This window comes from Microcaecilia unicolor, chromosome 5 (assembly GCF_901765095.1).
Source record: "Microcaecilia unicolor chromosome 5, aMicUni1.1, whole genome shotgun sequence".
Lineage (NCBI taxonomy): Eukaryota > Metazoa > Chordata > Amphibia > Gymnophiona > Siphonopidae > Microcaecilia > Microcaecilia unicolor.
Window position 1 is genome coordinate 311029795 of NC_044035.1, and position 14655 is coordinate 311044449.

General features: G+C 39.5%; 1 protein-coding gene across 3 annotated transcripts in view; it reads right to left on the minus strand.

Annotated features, from left to right (window-relative positions):
- The window catches only part of PHKB (phosphorylase kinase regulatory subunit beta), a 435362-nt gene that overhangs the window by 37932 nt on the left and 382775 nt on the right, over window positions 1-14655 (minus strand). For 2 of the 3 annotated variants that reach the window (XM_030204379.1, XM_030204382.1), the window contains 2 exons: window positions 10891-10981; window positions 7436-7638 (listed from right to left, as the gene is read on the minus strand). In XM_030204379.1, the coding sequence (XP_030060239.1) occupies window positions 7436-7638; window positions 10891-10981 (294 nt within the window). Of the gene's footprint in view, window positions 1-7435; window positions 7639-10890; window positions 10982-13908; window positions 14000-14655 lie in introns of all 3 variants that reach the window. The other variant, XM_030204381.1, reaches the window with a different exon arrangement.

Genomic DNA, 14655 nt, shown 5'->3' on the forward strand with positions numbered 1-14655 from the left:
TATGATAGAACTGTTGCGTGAGTTATACTATAAAAAACCTTGCATAACCTCGCACTAAACCGCTGGTATTTCACCAAAGGTTTCTGAGGGCTTTTTCTCCTTTTTACCCACTAAACATCGCACCAACACATGAATATTGGCTGGAATTTTTTGCTACTTTTGTATTAGGTTACTTCTTTAATCCAGCCAGGCTGCATCAGTTATATGTGATTTTCCTTTTGGGAGTAGGCAGCATGTCACAAAACCCATGGAACTCAGGATTTAGTTTTTCCAATGACCAATTCAAGAATTTACTCAGCTTTCCCTCAGATTTCGCTACGAGTACTCACTCCAGTCCCACGGACAGTGGGTGGAGTGAAATCACTTTGAAATATAAAGACATTGTAAAGATAGAATTAAATTGTGGTCTGCTAATCGAATATTGCAAGAAAGAACAAATCCCTAGGGGTTTACGCTTTAACAAAGCTCCACAATGTTTCACTGATGACCCTAATTTTGTAGACAAGTGGAATAGAATACTCAACAAATGTTCGCTTGATCTAATGTTACTCATTATTGAGAAAAGCCAAACTAGTCTGAATGTTCAGAAAGAGGAATTAGACACAGAGCTGTCCAAACTTAAGAACACCATTGCGACAGTAGAATTTGACAAACAACACTCTATTTTGAAGGAAAATATAGACAAATTTCGCGAAAATATCAAAAAGTCAAAGCTCAAAAAACTAATTAGAGATGAAAAAGATTATTCCACCAATAACGTATACCCTTGGATGCAGACGGAAGACGTACAATCTTCTGTTTATAAAAAGCGAACCGCAACTTTCAATTCTTCATCATCCGGTAGTAGTGGAGACTCTGGTGACAGTGACAGACAACAATCTTTTTTAGGAAAACGAAGAGGGAGGGGAAGCAGAAGGGGATACATAGGACAGCGGAACAAACCATGGACACGGTCACAAAAGTGAATTCCACAGTCATTAATCTGTCAAACAGAACTTTATCTCCCGCAGAAGAGTCTATTCTCCTTAAAGGATTCTCTTATGTACCATCCACTCACTTTAATAATTTCAAATTCCACACTGATCTAGAGAAATTCATTAGGAAGTTGGAACTCAAATTATTTTTTTACGGCCGTGAAAACATGTCTGATAAAACTATTATCAAGCCTAAAAGTATTTGGAGACCGCCAGTACCACAAATTCCAGCATTACAAACTTTCAAAGCAATGATTCTCAAAGATCTGGATTATTTCAAAAAGAAGAACAGTCCCCTGCACTTCAAACACTTTAACACCACCAGAGTAGAAAAAGAAGCCCTTTGCACTCTTAAGAATGACAATGATATCATTATTAAAAAGGCTGACAAGGGCGGTGGAATTGTTGTCCTCAACCGCAGTGATTATGTTAAAGAGGCACTAAGGCAGTTAAATGATACTAAATAATATAAAAAACTTTTGCTTAATCCAACCAGCCGACTGAAGTCCTTTATAAACAGGACAACCACAAAAGCGGTTGAAGAAGGCTATATTACTTCCAAAGACAAAAAGTTCTTATGTAAAAATTCTCCAACTATCCCCGTCATGTACTTCTTACCCAAAGTACATAAAAGTCTGTCGGACCCCCCCGGCAGACCAATACTATCTGGCAAAAATTCTGTCCTTGAACCATTGTCCACTTTTGTCGACTCCTTTTTGAGCGCTGAAGTACTAAAAATTCCCTCATACATCAGGGATTCTACTCATTTTCTTCAAAAATTACAAGATGTAAATATTGACCACAAAAAGATCATAATGGTCACTTTAGACGTATGCTCTTTATACACGTCTATCCCGCAGGAGGAAGCCTTAGACACAATTAGACTAGTACTAGATAGCAGACCAAGACCACATCAAATACCTACCGATTTTCTTATCACGCTAGCTAGAACAGCAATGAAAGAGAATTATTTCATGTTCCTTGACAAGTTATATCTTCAAACCAGTGGAGTAGCTATGGGAGCAACTTTCGCCCCTTCGATAGCCAATCTGTACATGTCACAATTTGAATCAATATGGATTGCAAATTCTCCATTTAAAGAAATTATTTTACATTGGTGGAGATATATAGATGACATCTTTATGATCTGGGCAGGCACAACAACAGACCTCCAAAGATTCCTGAACTGGCTCAATAGTTGCAACCAAGATATTCAGTTCACTGAACAACACTCGGCTGAACACATTCACTACCTAGATGTAGAAGTGCATAATACATCTGACTGCTTTTCCACCAAAGCATTCAAAAAAACCACGGACAGAAACACGTTTTTGCACAACTCCAGCTGTCACCCTCTACACCTCAAGAACAGTCTCCCTTTCTCGCAGATGTTAAGGTTGAGACGCATATGCTCAGATTCAGCCACCTTTAAAGTACAAGCCAAAGACTTGATGACAAACCTTTCAGACAGAGGCTATTCAAAGTCCGTTTTAAAACATGCATACCGGAGAGCAAAATACAACGATAGACAGCTACTGTTGTCTAAGCCTATGAAACATAAAACTGAAGATAACATACTTACCATGGTTATGCAATACAATGAGCATGGCCCCTTTCTTGCTAACATGATTCGCAATAGGTGGGATATTATGAAATCTACACAAACATTCAAAAACACCCACCTTCGTATAGCATTTGCTAGATCTAGTAATATCAAAGAAACGATCAGCCCTGCTGATATTCAACTATATACCAACAAAGTAAAAACAACAGGTCATTTTAAATGTGGTCATTGCCAAATTTGTAACATCACAAAACAGATCAAACAATTTGTCAACCCGCATACTAAAAAAACACACAAGCTGACACACTTTTCAAATTGCTCCACTGACCATGTGGTATACTCATTAAGTTGTCCCTGTAATAAAACATACATAGGTATGACTACGAGACCTTTGAAAGTCAGGATTTTGGAGCACAGATCAAACATCCGCAGGTCTGCAATAAAAGAACCCATTGTGGAACATTGTATTACTCAGAAACACAAATTCGAGGATCTACAATGCTCTGTCATCGATTGGATTGCACCACCTAAAAGAGGTGGCGATCGAAAACTTAAACTGGCCAGGAGGGAGGCGAGATGGATATTTGAATTGGACACGCTAGCACCCAATGGGCTTAACAGCTCCATTGATTGGTTCAACTTTTTCTGATACCTCTCACGTCATTCTCACGCAAGTATATCTAACAGCTGACTCGACGTGAACGCTGAGGCGCCATTTTAACACTAACGTCTCCAGCATAAGTATGCCTGTCTATGGGATGACCTTTTAGAGGTGTTTTCACTAAAGTTTTTTCGCACATTGGTAGGCATTTTAAAGATACTTTGTCTGTTTCAGATTTGTGATTCAACATTGTCAAAGCACTTTGTTCCTGATGAAGCCAGGTTTTCCGGGTGAAACGGTGGTCCCCGTCGAACGGTCATAGAAGAGTGCTATTTCAAACCACAAGCTAAGTGCATTTTCCTTTCGCACACAGAAAGACTGCTTTATAGTTGCTTGCATTGTGTGTTAAAACCCTTAGACCATTGTAATGATCTGGGAAGAATATTGAAAATTTTGCACAAAAAAAGACTGCTTTAAGAACGGTCATAGAAGAGTGCTATTTCAAACCACAAGCTAAGTGCATTTTCCTTTCGCACACAGAAAGACTGCTTTATAGTTGCTTGCATTGTGTGTTAAAACCCTTAGACCATTGTAATGATCTGGGAAGAATATTGAAAATTTTGCACAAAAAAAGACTGCTTTAAAAGTTGCTTGCATTGTGTATTAAAACCCTTAGACTCACATAACGGTCTGAGAAGAATATTGAAAAATTTTTGAGACTTAAATACAGGTCCGTGTAAATTGGAGTTTTTTTGCCCTATGATAGAACTGTTGCGTGAGTTATACTATAAAAAACCTTGCATAACCTCGCACTAAACCGCTGGTATTTCACCAAAGGTTTCTGAGGGCTTTTTCTCCTTTTTACCCACTAAACATCGCACCAACACATGAATATTGGCTGGAATTTTTTGCTACTTTTGTATTGGGTTATTTTGTGTGCCTGAGTGGGGGAGGAGGACCCCTCTTTTTGGGCTTGGTGAAACCGCATGCATGTGTTGATGCTGTTGGAAAGAAGACATGCAGGCTGCTTCCCCAAGCGTATGACACTATTTTTTTACAGTGTGGGGATGTTTATATTTAGTCATTCCGCACAGGGCCGGGAGCATGATCTTGAACTCTGTTTGAGGATTCATCTCCTATTCTGTTTTCCTGGTGAACTGCTGGACCGCCTTAGCCTTGCCGTGTCTTGGTGAATGTAGGGTTCGTCTTGGACTCGAGCCGCATGTGCCTCACCTCGATATTTACATTTGGTCGTCCATGGGGTTTTTTGGTGCGGGGCGAGGGAGGGTTTGGGGGGGGGGGGAAGGGATTTGATGTTAAATATGGAAAACTGGATGATGGATTTCTTTTCATACTGTTTTGAAGATACTATCTGCATTGTGTTATATTGTTTGGTTCTATAATGACTAATGTGGTTTTATGTAAATGAATCATCAATAAAATTGCTAAATCATAAAAATAAGCGTGCGCTAAATGCTGAAGATGCCTATATATTCCTATGGGCGTCTTTAGCATTTTGCGCGTGCCTATTTTTAATGCGTGCTAAAAACGCCAGCGCACCTACATAAAAGACCCCCTTGGGTCATTAACTAACTGTTAGCTTGGATCAATGTAAGAAGTTGAGGATTTCTCAGTAAAAATGAGAAGAGGGACTCATCGTTCAGAATCAGGACCAGCGCGTCAAGCTATGTAACAAAAGGATTGGGCTCATTAATGCTGACCAAGTAAGAAGTTGGACTTGATGGTTTGTTAGGATACAGGGCTGTTTTTGTACGATTCTAGTACCTAAATAGTTAAACACATTGCAGTTGCTCCTGTTTATCATCCAGAAGGATGAGAAGTTGTTACATACAAATTCGTGTAAATATCTGTGGCAAGGAAAGAAGGAAAGACTACTGCTAAAAACATTTATGAAACCTAAGGTTTCAGGAGGTTTGGGATTATTTGATCTTAATGCAATAAATTGGCTTGTGGTATGCGTCATCTGAGTGATTGTTTTAGAGACTCTAATTATATCTCCACTGTAACACTTGAAATTAGAATAGAAATACCACTGTACATTAGTTACATTTTATATAGTAAAGCAGCTAAATTACGACATGTACAAAAAGACATCTTCATTGGGCCAATGAGAATTACATGGCAGTGACTGTACAAACAGATTAAGGAGCTCATTTTCAAAACAAAAAAAAAAATTCCTCTCAAAAATGTCCAAGTTGTGACTTTTGACACTCCAATTTCAGATGTTTTGCTCCATAATTCGTCCATATTTCAAGGGGGTATGCTGAGAGCGTGTTTGTGGCGGGAGATGGCTGGCACCAAAAGATAGACGTTTTTCTGCAATAATGGAACAAATGAAAACATCTAGGGCCAAAATTAAGACATTTTTGCCTAGACGCGTTTCAATCACGATTAAGTGACCAAGAGGTGCCCTAAATGGCCAAATGACTACTGGAGGGATTAAGGAATAACCCCCTTACCCCCTCCCCAGTGCCAAGCCCCATAAGATGTGACAGTGACAGTACAAACTAGGCTCTATGACAGCTTCAGATATGATAGCCATTCCTATTACAGCAGCAAACAGGTCCAAGGAGTAGCCCAGTGGTCAGTGCAGTGGACTGTAGAGAACAGGATTTTGGCCCATATCCTAAACCAACTGGTTCACTTGTGGTGGGACATATGAGCCCTCCAAAAAACATTGAATACCTACATATAGGTCACACCTGCAGGAATAAGGGCTACTGTAGTGGTGTACTGTTGGGTACAGTAAGTTTTTGGTGGGTTTTGCAGGGCTCACTATACAATGGTAAGAGGTGTATCTGGGACCTCTTATGTGGTTCACTTAGTGCCCCCAAGGGTGCCCTACTGCTCTGCTGGGATGTCTTGTGTGGCCAGTCTACTGAGAATGATGCCCCCCCCCTCCCCCCATGGCATGTTTTTGTATGTTTTTTATACTACTCCTCTGGTTCTTTCTTTTCCAGCTTTCCTGCTCTAATGGAATTCCTTTCAATATTTCTATTATTAATTATATATGTACATGTGAACCGCTCAAACAGATTAAGATGGGTGGTATAATAAATAATAAAGAAACTTAAATCCTTCCAATACTCTTTGTTCCATAGTCAAAAAAATGTGTTTGGCGCACATTGTTACAGTGGCAATTAGTGCTCATTATTACTTGTCAAGTGTTATCAGCGCTCATTAGATTGTTAAATTACACACATTCTTATAGAATTGGTGCCGATTTTGGCACTGATCTCTAGGTGCGCTATATAGAATCCAGGGGTAAGAAGGAAAATTCTATAAAATTGCACTTAAAATTCGGCACTGAACAGTGTACTTTAATGGGCATTCCGGGACCAGCACCTTATGGAATAGAACATAGCACCCCAAAACACTTACGCACTATTCTATAAATGGGCGTGTGTGTTTTTGCATGGATCTGCTGTTTCAGTCCCAATTTCGGCGCCTTGTGTTCTAGAACACTTTTTTGTGTCAAAAATACAGCGAAGTAGCATCTAATTTTCAGCACCATACATAGAATTTCCCCTTAAGTGAATTACATGCATCATTTAGGGCCCCTTTTTCAAAGTCACGCTAAACATTAAGAAGCCCATTATATTCCTATGGGCATCTTAGCTTTTAGCTCATATGAATTTTTAGCTCACTCTAAAAATACTAGTGCACCTTTGTAAAAGACTCCCTTATAGAACAGCACAAGAGTGCTCAGCTAGCACTTACGTAAGTAAGCATACACTAACCGGCATAAGTTCAGGTATTTTATAAATTTTCATGTACAATTGAAGTTTAAATTTAGGTGCAATGTTATAGAACAGGGGTTCTTAACCCCATCCTCCGGACACACCAAGCCAGTCAGGTTTTCAGGATACCCACAAAGAATATGCATGAGATAAAATTTGCAATCATTGCCTTCATTGCACGCAAATCTCTCTTATGCATATTCATTGCAGATATCTTGAAAACCAGACTGGCTTGGTGTGTGACAAGGAATGGGTTGAGAACCCCTGTTACAGGATGAGAGGGATACTTTCCTTGTGCATACTTTTTGTATGAGGTCACATAATTTTACACTCCAAAAAATCTTTACAAAATTACTCCATTAATGTGCCTCTCCGAGTTCAACCCTGGTATGTACGCACAGATTTTTTATATTTACTTGCTGCCATGCTTCAGTATATTTGAGAATTAGTGCAGCACAAAGAAAAGGCTATAGATAAATACAATCATTCCTTTTATAAACCACTACAGGATGACAAAAGAAGGCATCATACTAACCCAACTCGTATTTGTAGCATGCCACTGAAAAGCTCAGGAGAGTTTGAGATGATCCAGCCAATATGAATGACAAGTTCTTGCTGTAAAACAGCTTCTCGCTCATCATGGGGGCTGCACTTGTTGTAGATGATGTCCTTAATTACTCCTGGAGACAATGGGTTTGAAATAACCTCTTCTTCATGGCCAAACACCCCAAGGGTTACCTATGAATACAGTATATAATCAGGATTTTTAAAACCCCCAAAAAAACTAGAATACTGAAAACTGTAGGTCTTAATGAATTCATTTTATATAATGGCAGATGACACTACAGTAACAAAAGGGGAAAAAAAAACAATTGAAGACTACTTATTACATGCAGTGATTACCTATTCACATGGGTCATCACCACAGTCATTAAAATACAATTATCTTAGGTATTTAGGTGTTTTCTTGTAATTTGTTTGGTTTTGTTTTTTTGCGATGTGCTACCTCAAAGTTCTTTCAGCTCAATATTAAGGAGTAAAAAAACACGGAACTTTATATTATGAGTGTCAGCCTCCCTCTCTTCCCCCTTCACTCCCACCTCCCCTCACCAAAAAATCAAACATTCTACAGCTCATCCAGTGATTTGATTATTCTTGGATACAATGTAAATTAAGACTAAGAAGTACATTGTTAATGACTGAAATCTATCAGCTTGATTGCTATTTCTATTTTAACAATTCAAGATGCAAAAAAGATAATGTTTGAAAAATGCTCTTCCAATAGACAGCAATGTCTTTGGGTGGCAGCTGCATTTTACAGGTTTCTGCACAATAAAGAGGTCAATTCTGTAAGTGAGTACCAAAATGTAGGTAATCACTTTCTGTGGGCTGTGCACCATCCACTTACACTAGGTCTATGGAATGCGTAAATGAGCATTGCTAAATATAGCACGTGTTAACGTAGTATGCAAATGTCAGCCCGCCCATGCTCTGCTCATGTATATGCCCCCTTGCATTTATGTGCTAAGGCTTTTGTACATGTGTCTGTCCTACAGGAGCGGAAACTATTATAAAGAATAAAATTACGGAACACATAGATAAATATGGTTCAATGGGCCAGAGTCAGTATGGGTTCAGGCAAGGGAAGTCTTGCCTTAACCAATTTGCTTCATTTCTTTGAAGGTGTGAATAAACATGTGGATAAAAGTGAGCTGGTTGGTGTAGTGTATCTAGAAAGCTTTTGACAAAATTCCTCATGAGAGACTCCTGAGAAAATTAAAGAGTCATTACCCCGCGCTTTCCCATTCATAGCAGGTTCAATGCGGCTTACATATTATATACAGGTACTTATTTGTACCTGGTGCAATGGAGGGTTAAGTGACTTGCCCAGAGTCACAAGGAGCTGCCTGTGCCTGCAGTGGGAATCAAACCCAGTTCTCCAGGACCAAAGTCCACCACTCTAACCACTAGGCCACTCTTCTGTTGATTAGGAATCGGTTATTGGACAGATCTAGGTTGTCATTGTAGATAATATACTGAAATCTATTGCACAGTGTGCAGCGGGGGCAGCCAAAAAAATCAAACAGGATGCTAGGAATTATTAGGAAAGGGGTTGTAAATAAGTCCAAGAATATTATAATGCCTATGTATCACTCCATGGTGTAACCTCACCTTGAGTATTGTATTCAATTCTGGTCGCTGTACCGCAAAAAAGATATAGCGGAATAAGAAAAGGTTCAGATAAGAGCGACCAAAATGATAAAGGGGATGGAACTCCTCTCATATGAGAAAGGGCTAAAGAGGTTAGGGCTCTTCAGCTTGGAAAAGTGATGGCTGAGGGGAGATATGATTAAGATCTACAAAATCCTGAGTGGTTTAGAACAAGAAGTGAATTGATTTTTTCACTCTTTCAAAAAGTACAAAGACTAGGGAACACTCAATGAAGTTTCATGAAAATACTTTTAAAAGAAATAGGAGGAAATATTTTTTCACTCAATGAATAGTTAAGCCCTGGAACTCGTTGCCGCAGGATGTTAACAGCGGTTAGTGCATCTGGGTTTAAAAAAAGGTTTGTACAAGTTCCTGGAGGAAAAGTCCACAGTCTGTTACTGAGATGGACATGGGGGAAGAAACTGCTTGCCATGGGATTGGTAGCATGGAATTTTTGAATTTCTGCCATGTACTTGTGACCTGGATTGGCCACTTTTGGAAACAGGATACTGGCCTAGATGGACCATTGGCCAGACCTAGTATGGCTATTCTTGTGTCTTATAAAACACTGTTATGGACACAGCTAGCATTTGTGTGTGTGCATGTATATTCACATGCCTGAGTGCTAGCATTCTATAAATATACAAAACACACAAAGCTTAACTTTAAGCGCACTATTATAGAATTAGTGTCTGCCTACAATACAGAATCATTTTAATAGAAATTCATATACTTCCCACTAAAACCAGACTATTTCATCATCTCTTGAAATAAAATAAGATGTCCGTGGCTTCAAATGTTATGTTTCTTTAAGGATCTGTTCTGTACAACCCAACAGAAGGCAAAATATTTTCAGAATTTCTGACACTCAAATCTACCTTACAATAATATCTATGTATGTTATTTCTTTTAAGAGAGATTAAATCCGCCAAGGCATCAAACTGTAAGCTGTACAAAGACAAACACTAGCATCCAGTCACATGCAAGAACAGTACTAACAGCTGTGCAAATGTTATGAGAAAAGAAAACACCCAAACCACAATAAAAGTATTTGTAGCACACAACAGAAGGAGGTTAGTGGAAAAACTTAATGAGCATGAAAACAAACAATGATAAGCCATGTTTCACACAAAGTGACTTGTACAGATGACGAAGTCCCTTTAGTAAAAGCAAATTAAAAATGTTTAGCTAATAAATGCATTATAGCTTGCTGTTTTTAAATGTATGATACTACTGCTGCTATGACTACTGTATTAATGCATTTAATTTTCTTCTTTTTGTCCTCTGATACACAGCGTGATTCCTCCCAATTTGCTCTGTGACTGGAATTTGCTGTTAGGGGAAGACAATCTGCACCAAGGGGAGGAGTGAAAGGAAAAGCAGGATGCTACTGCAGAAGAAAGAGCAAAAGGAAAGCTCCAGTGAACACGGTGTTAGAGAAAATGGAAAAGTCAAATCCACATCTGCTTGACTGCAGTCTTGCTGAATTTGGTGTGTACAGCTATTTGTGCGATTATATAGCACCACACATCAGAAAGTACCACTTCAGCAGGGCTGCCACATTTTGTACTGAAGATGGCACTTGAGGATTCATTAAATGGAAGAGCTTGTTACAAACTGCTCCTTTAATAAAAGGGTATTCTTAGATTGTGCAGTAATGCTAGTTTTACTTGTATATAAATTAAATAAGAAATCAGACTCTCTTTTTGAAATTAAATACATACAAATAAAAATTCCGAGTCTATATTTTTTATGTAGTTCTGAAAATTGCAGACTTACCTGTTTGCCCTGAACTAAAACATTAGTAATTGATGGAGCAAGGCTGTCCACTAGTTTACCTAAAAGACTGGCTGCACAGCGTACAACAGACCTGGGGGCAAAAAAAAAAAACAAGCAGTCCTACTGGGTATCAAATGCTAGTTTAATGAATTCAGATCATCTGAAGTTCCTTTACAAGGCTAGAAAAGATCCCAATAACCAATGATGTACAAATGCATAGATATGTTCAAATTTCTACTTTTAAAATAATTGACCAAAGAAAATAATTCAGCACCTCTGCTTTGGCATTTTCTTACTGCGCAGATTAAATACATCAATATGATGTTATTTGAACTCATTAAACCAGTTATCTTCACTAAAGTGTGCTCATTTTCGCAAAAAGAACCACAAAAATATGAGAATCCAGGCCAATAAAGGGCAGGGGAGTAGGAAATCCTTTTCTATTGATGTAGTTGGCCTGGCTCTTTGTGCACACTTAGAGAGACTGATGTAACTAAAATGAAATATATTTTCCAGTTCTCTCCCCCCTCCCCCATCCTGCATCTCCCACTTACACTCTTCCCCATGCACCTTTCCCCATCTCCACATGCTCTGGTTCCCCAATAAGCACTCTCACCTAGTGGCCGATGCACAAAGGTCGCTGTTAAACACAGCAGCCGCGGGTGAATTTACCGACTCATAAACTGCAACTGATGCACAAGGGGACGGCATACAAATGAGATGCATAGAAATTTAACGGCGGCCTTTGTGTATCGGTCCCTGGAAGTGCCAAGCACATGTGCAGAACAGTTGTTTCCAGGACACGGGGGTGGGAAGAGCTCCTGCACTGAAATGAGCTCATGTTCATCTTCGGGATAAATTCTGAGCTCCTGTGGCTGCCTGTGGCAATGGGGGGACCTGCATAACATCTGCTCTGTAAAGACAGCAGCGGGGGCTCGGGTGTGTGCGCAGGTCATGGGGTACTGAGGAGAACCAGGAGAAATAAAGGTCAGCAGAGCCCTGGAAGAAGAGGAGAGCTCTCTGCACAAGGCCGGGGGATAATAAGGAGGCAGAGGATTAAGAGAGAAGGGAACTGGACAGGGGGTCCCCGGAGTTGCCAGCATAGATGAGGAGGGCTCCTCTCTGACAGTTCCTGACCTGACATAAAATCTAGCACGTTAAAGGTAGGTGTTCCTTTCTTTTCATCGCATGGAATGCTCATTTTAATACTGATGAGCTTGTTGTAATATATTTGCATAGGGTTATTGGCAGCTGTTTTAGCGAATGGTAAAAGGGATGCAGAACCCCTTTGTGCATTAGATGCTAAATAATGTTTGCTTTAGACTGGCTATGACGGTCTAAAGCAAACAATGCAAGCATGGTAAGATTTGCGCATCGGCCTCCCAGCCCCATTTCAGTTGGTATCAATTTGCACTTACTTCTCCCATCTGTCAGCTCCACCATCCTGTCACCACCCCCACCTCCTGCAGACCAGCTCTCTCCTCAATCTGCTTTCACCTTCTCTGAGGCCTTGCTGCCAGCATTGCCTCTAGAAATGCAGTTTATTTTGTTCTTTCACCACATGGCTCAGTTTGTACCTACAATCCCCAAACACCTGGGCTGGTCTCATAGTTTCATGAGAATGGACCAGGAATTAGGGCAACTTGGAGCTTCAGTAGCAGAGGTGGCAGCAGCAAGCCTCCAGAGGAAGTAAAAAGAAGATTGTGTGCTTAGGAAGAGAATCAGGATGCCACACTTAGGGTTGAAGAGAGCTGCCACTGGCTCCCGGGCCTTAAAATGAAGAATACAACATTAAATGACAGAGAAAGCATAGCCAACTGGACTCCTATCCAGTAGTTCTTGTTTCAGTATGGCTGGGTAAAAGCTGCACTGTGAATGGTTGACAAGGTTTCATTCGTTTCTTAATCACCATGCCTCAATTTTGTCTTTAATTCAGAATATATCAACACTGAAGCATACACATTTTTGTTTTATCTAGACATTAAAAGCCATCACCAGTGTTTTCACTCTTCATTCCGCACTGAACATGTCACGGTGGAAAGAAGTGGCCAGATAAAGTACAAAGCTCTGTCTAGTAAGTGAAAACTCATTCTTCCTTCCATATTCTGAAGAAAATATGCTTTAGATTTTCTCTGTATTACACCTTTACAAGAGGTTTCTAATTTCTTTCATACCTATATTATGTTTTTTTTCATGTTAAAAAAAGGTCCTAAAGCATTAACCGTTCTTTTCAAGTGCCTTCAGCAAACTGTAAAATTGTTAATTGTCTGTCCAAGGAGTGAACACAGAACATGTAAATATTTACTTGAAGACATTTTTTAATGTTTTTTTTTTTTTTTTTTTTGCTGTAGACGATGTTTCATATTTGAAAGCTGAAGAGATGCATACAGCTTCAAGGATGGCTTTCTTTAATTTGCAGTAGCTTATATTTCAAAGGAATCTAGGTAACTAGAGAGATACTTAGCAAAATCTCAGACGCTGAGAACGGCCCAGCGCTCAATGCCTAGATCAGGTCAAAGAGTTAGCTCCAAGGTGAGTGGGGCGACTTTTCTCAACTATACTTTCCAGCTTATACTTGTGCCTACAGTTAAGACAAGGTGGTCATTGCTAAATCTAATGTTCAAAGGGAAGACATTATGGCATTTTCTTTTTGAAAACTAGCCAGAAAGTCTGTGGATACAAAAGTTCCTGCAGGCGTTCAAACTATATGGCCTTTTGGAAACTGCCTCCTTCACTTTCATTACCACCTGACAAAAAGTAGTTAAGCTTATGAGAGCAAAATGGTTTTAATCTAAATAAAAAAAATGTTTAATGAAAGGACAAAGAAAACATATACAGTAAGCATGGATACAGTTAGTGCATTATACAGTAGCACAAATGGATGGATTGCTTTTTATGTCAAAAAAACATTTGTGGGATGCAAAGTGCAAAGCATTTATTTCTCAGAAATACATTAGCTAAATACAAGAAAGCAAACACATGGCAAGTCTCACTGCTTCAAATCTTTGTGCATTTTACCTGCTTCCCATGTACCAGCATAGTGGTAATATGTGGGGCTATAGAGGAAGCAAATTTCTTTGTAAAAGCAGCAGTGTAGCGCACCACCATCCTAGGTATTGCACATGACAAGCAGAACAGAAAAATAGAGAAAAATGTTGTTACATCAACTCTCCTCCAAAGAAACAATAGTTACTTTCATGGGAAATGCCAAGCAGACTGTTGAACGAAAGCCCCATGATTACCCAGCCAGCCAATATTAATACTGCTGAAATGTATTTAATAATTTTGAGGGTCATTTATTAACAGTGCACATTAATGCTGTTAATATGTGTTATTTGTTGTAGGACCCATTTTATGCGATGTCATTAATGGTGTTGGTGTACCGTTAGTAAGTGACCCCCTTTATGCTCGGAGGATGCATTTTCTGTTACACAATCCTTCTAAAGTAAAAATGGAATGATTTCTTGGCAGGTATATAAATTGCTTGCTTCTTTGTTATAATGACATTTCTCTTCAGCAGGACAACTACTTGACACACTGAAATTTGTGTGCCTAGACATAAAACTGAAAATCAAGACTCAAGTTTAGAAAAAGCGAAGATACTTACCTGCAGCAGGTATTCTCCAAGGACAGCAGGCTGATTGTTCTCACATGTGGGTCGAAGTCCGGGTTGGCCCTGGAATCGGCAAAACTTTTGCAAGCAAAATAAAATTAAAGTCTTCCCAGAGAGTTCCGTCGTGCGGGCAGCGTGAACCGCGCATGCGC